The 5,696-nt window shown below is 38.6% G+C and overlaps 1 protein-coding gene across 1 annotated transcript; it reads left to right on the forward strand.

The window, feature by feature from the left end:
- Nucleotides 1-956: 956 nt before the first annotated feature.
- On the forward strand, nucleotides 957-2,069 carry LOC128217538 (uncharacterized). The gene has a single exon (XM_052924736.1). It carries the CDS (start codon nucleotides 957-959, stop codon nucleotides 2,067-2,069), a length of 1,113 nt encoding a protein of 370 aa, XP_052780696.1.
- Nucleotides 2,070-5,696: the final 3,627 nt, after the last annotated feature.

Consider the following 5,696-nt stretch of genomic DNA (forward strand, 5'->3'; position numbering starts at 1 on the left):
ATGTTTATGATATCGTTTATGAATAAAACATCTTCAATATTTACAGTTTATTGTATGAAAAAGGATGCGTTTTTGTAACCCTCTCCAATATGGTGTATTTCTTTAAGCATCAGACAGAAAGCATTCTGTTTGAAATAAAACAATGAATTGAACCACTACAAACGCCGAGGGCACTAATCTACTTATTTAACTAAACATAAAACGTCCCCGTTGGTTATAATGAATAACAAAAAAGCTTTATTTTACTCACCTAGCGCACCATTGGTTGCTTGTTAATAGTTAAAACTCTATTTATATCTGATTAGCATCCATCTCTCACAGGTAAAGCAGGATGGGCCAGTATATTGGACAACGATATTGGATTTAACTCACAAGATAACATAAAGTTACATTCAAGGATCGCGGGTTATAATTGTCGTGATGTCGTGTGTTACTTTTCTTACCACGTTCATCAACATCAAAGCCCATTCATTGTATTGCATTGATTTAATCAAGGGTTATGTTGGCCTATTTCAAGTACGTATTGTATGAAATATTTCTTTGAATAAACGTTCTTCTTTCTTCTATATGCCAGTATATTGAACAACAATATTGGATTTAACTCTCAAGATAACATGAAGTTGCATTTAAGAATCGCGGTTATAATTGTCGTTTTGTCGTGTGTTTCTATACTAACCACGTTCATCAACATCAAAGCCCCATGGATTTTGGGCAACAGTGTCGTGGGTGAGAATCTTCAAATTAACTTAGGTAGGAAACCTGGCACAAGATGGAAGTTTCCATGGAGAAATTCTGACATAATAAGTCAATTCAAGTACAGTCTGTCTCCCAAGAAGGTATTATTGCACGTGCATGTAGTGACGACAAGTAGCCCAAATGCGCCTGGCAAGTATGTGTGGACTTGGTCAAATCTAGGTGCAGATCAGATACAAGCGGTTATTGGAAAAGTCAAGGATATGTGTAAAAGAAACTTTATCGGTTACGACCGTAGTTTCGCCTTACTTAAGAACGTCCGTGTTGATCCGAAATTTGGGCATGGCAGAAAAGGTGGAGAAAACATATCTTATGTAATAAATCAGACAGAAGATCTGGAATATTATACTTTAGAAAAGGGTTACTTCAAGCTTCGCTGTCAGGAAGGTAAACCATACCATTTCAAACAGACGAGCCATTTAAATGACTGGTTTAATGCACTAGAATTTTATAATCAGTCCACCAAAATGATATCTACTCAACAACGGTTTGATAAGACAGCAATCACAATAAAGCGGTTTGAATACGCAAATCTATATCACACAATGACGGACTTTTACAACGCATTTCTGGTCGCCAAGGTTCTCAGGCTAGTACCTGATCACGTGATCATATTAATAGTTGACGGTCACCCAGCAGGAGCGCTGGACGACACGTGGTCTCGGCTCTTCGGTGGCATAATACGTGCAGGTGAGATAACTGACGCAGTAACATTCCCACGTATGGTCTGGTCCACCATTGGCTACGACAGCATGCTCAACAGCCACCATCTACATCAAGTGCCATTTCTGGAGGAATTTAGAAGCTTCTTTCTCTCAAGACACTCTGTACATTTCAATGACGCACTCGATTGTGATAATCTGACGGTAGTACTCCTTTTACGAAAAGACTATTTAGCTCATCCTAGAAACCCATCAGGATCAGTAAGCAGAAAAATAGCAAATAATGAAGAATTGGTACAAAAACTTAAGGAGTTATTGCCTCGCCATAATGTTCTAAGTTCTCAAATTGATCTTCTCTCCATGAAAGACCAGTTGCGTTTAATATCTAGGACGGACATACTGATTGGCATGCATGGTGCCGGCCTAACCCACACATTGTTTCTACCTAAACATGCCGGCTTGGTCGAGTTATACCCTAAGTACTGGCCCACTGCAAATGTACATTTCCAAGCCATGGCACGCTGGAGAAACCTCAAATACTTGCGATGGCAAAATGCTGATCCGTCTAATGAACTTTCAAATAAATATACGGTCATTAATACAACTGATGTTGTGGAAATGTTGAAAAATATCCATAGTTTAATGTGCAACTGACGGAACATCATGAATGACTGACTTGCTCTTTAAGTGAAATGAATAACAACAAATTATCCTTTAAGGGAGTCAGTGTATCTTATAGCATTTCTTAAATCAAATATGCACTTTTAATGATGTAATATGATAAGTTCGAATCCTTCACCTTCAGATGTTTCACCATTGTGCAAAAATACATTGTTTTATCCCGCTGACCCCAACTGCCCTGTTTGTGTCTCAATAATCAAGTAATATGTTTCCTCAACGTACTAGAAATAATTTTACTATATCGAATCAATTGTGATATATTATTGCATATTACCTGTTGAAAATAATGCTTGATGATGTTATTTATTTCTCCATACCCCAGTAAAATGTCATTAATGTTCTTTAAAACTTTATAAAATCAAATCTGTTGCCCAATGCTATCATGCGTATATGCACGTGATGCATGATTGCAAATGACCGAAGTTAAGTAGAATGTTTGATTCAAAAAGTAGTTAACCTTATATGTAATTCTCATATTTGAAACAACCGTACAATAAGTGGATTGCGTAAAAATAATATCGATAGTTCGCGGTAAGCTTCGAACTATTTCGAAACAGTTATAGATGGATGGATGTGGATGGATGGATGGATGGATGGATGGATGGATGGATGGATGGATGGATGGATGGATGGATGGATGGATGGATGGATGGATGGATGGATGGATGGATGGATGGATGGATGGATGGATGGATGGATGGATGGATGGATGGATGGATGGATGGATGGATGGATGGATGGATGGATGGATGGATGGATGGATGGATGGATGGATGGATGGATGGATGGATGGATGGATGGATGGATGGATGGATGGATGGATGGATGGATGGATGGATGGATGGATGGATGGATGGATGGATGGATGGATGGATGGATGGATGGATGGATGGATGGATGGATGGATGGATGGATGGATGGATGGATGGATGGATGGATGGATGGATGGATGGATGGATGGATGGATGGATGGATGGATGGATGGATGGATGGATGGATGGATGGATGGATGGATGGATGGATGGATGGATGGATGGATGGATGGATGGATGGATGGATGGATGGATGGATGGATGGATGGATGGATGGATGGATGGATGGATGGATGGATGGATGGATGGATGGATGGATGGATGGATGGATGGATGGATGGATGGATGGATGGATGGATGGATGGATGGATGGATGGATGGATGGATGGATGGATGGATGGATGGATGGATGGATGGATGGATGGATGGATGGATGGATGGATGGATGGATGGATGGATGGATGGATGGATGGATGGATGGATGGATGGATGGATGGATGGATGGATGGATGGATGGATGGATGGATGGATGGATGGATGGATGGATGGATGGATGGATGGATGGATGGATGGATGGATGGATGGATGGATGGATGGATGGATGGATGGATGGATGGATGGATGGATGGATGGATGGATGGATGGATGGATGGATGGATGGATGGATGGATGGATGGATGGATGGATGGATGGATGGATGGATGGATGGATGGATGGATGGATGGATGGATGGATGGATGGATGGATGGATGGATGGATGGATGGATGGATGGATGGATGGATGGATGGATGGATGGATGGATGGATGGATGGATGGATGGATGGATGGATGGATGGATGGATGGATGGATGGATGGATGGATGGATGGATGGATGGATGGATGGATGGATGGATGGATGGATGGATGGATGGATGGATGGATGGATGGATGGATGGATGGATGGATGGATGGATGGATGGATGGATGGATGGATGGATGGATGGATGGATGGATGGATGGATGGATGGATGGATGGATGGATGGATGGATGGATGGATGGATGGATGGATGGATGGATGGATGGATGGATGGATGGATGGATGGATGGATGGATGGATGGATGGATGGATGGATGGATGGATGGATGGATGGATGGATGGATGGATGGATGGATGGATGGATGGATGGATGGATGGATGGATGGATGGATGGATGGATGGATGGATGGATGGATGGATGGATGGATGGATGGATGGATGGATGGATGGATAGATTCGTGCATATATATATGTCATAGTAACAAACCAAATATCTTTATATATTTTCCTAAAAAATTCAAGTACTTTTGAGCTGGAAATGAGACGCAGTCATTTTTTCTTTTGAATACATGAGTTGTCGTTCTTACCATAATGATTGTCTCGTCATTAAATAAACGGTGTTTCTTTTGACATCAATAATGAAGACACAGTCTATGTATTTTACAGAGTTGTCTTTCGTACGTTTGTTTTCGCAACATTTCTGGGCACGTACGAAAGTGCTGACGATATAGAAATAAAGTAGAGTTGCTGACCATATAGACAAAGAAGGAAACAAAATAATGTTTTGAAATTAAAGATTTTTTAAGACTTATTTTGTTTAATTTATTTTATATACTCCTTAAACTGTACGTAAAGACGGATGTTTGTGTATATTTATTGAAAAAGGCAGTTCATTGAAATGAATTGAGTATTTTTTTGTTGGTTTGGTGAAAATATGAGGAGATATCACGGATTAAATTACTTCTTTAGGTTTTTCATTTACAATTGTTTGAACCAATCATTTTAATTGTGAATGTAGCTTTAAATGTTAGCCTCACAACTTGTGAAAAACTATCTGCACTACATCAAAGAACGATTAAAAGAATGTTGTTTGCCAATCCATTATTGATCATTGTAATTAAGAAATGATTTCTTTTTAAGCTGTTGTATTTTCGAAGTTGTTTTGTGGAAAACAAGGCAAACTGTTGCTAATGAAATTTTCATATGTGAAAAAAATAAAGCATGAATCATTAATGGCGAAATAAGTGTAATATTTTCATTTTTATTTATTATTTGTTCATTTACCATTACCAACTTCAAAATATTTACATGGTAGATCTGTTTGTGGGTCCGCTGTGATACTTTGTATCACAGTTTTTCTTGTTCAACTTATTTTCAATGGGGTCCTTATGACAAATATAATTATTTGCCAAGATTTCAGTTGTAAGCTGTTTAAATTAGGTTTGCTTATACAAAAAATAACATACATGTACTCTGACTAGTTAAAGCATGATTAAATGATTAAGATCGAAATTATTCTACAGTTATAATGCAACCGACTGTAAAAAACATATGACACTTTAGGATAATATGACAAAAATCTTAGAACTGATATGCAAGCTTAAATGAATTACAATTAATAACAGTTCAAGCATCTTCTAACTGAAATAATGCCTCGAACCCGTGTTTAATCTACATAGCTCATGTAGCATATGCAGTAAATATTACTCAAATCCTAGAATAGGACAGAAATAAATCTATTTCATCGGGATTTTCCAATTAAACCAGCACAAAACGCTATTCATATTTTTGTCTTGGTTGCCGGCGAAAACAAAGATGTTTTATGAGGTTATAGTGGCTCTACAGCAGCTTGTTCATTCACATACATTCACGTATATTAACGACAAATAAATGGCGCTTCGCAAGAAAACATTAAGAAGAAATCCCGAACAAATAACAATATTCGAATCCTAAGTAAATGGGCAGGCTTATTAGAAGAAATTTGATCCT

The sequence above is a fragment of the Mya arenaria genome, chromosome 14 (assembly GCF_026914265.1).
Source record: "Mya arenaria isolate MELC-2E11 chromosome 14, ASM2691426v1".
Taxonomy (NCBI): Eukaryota; Metazoa; Mollusca; class Bivalvia; order Myida; family Myidae; genus Mya; species Mya arenaria.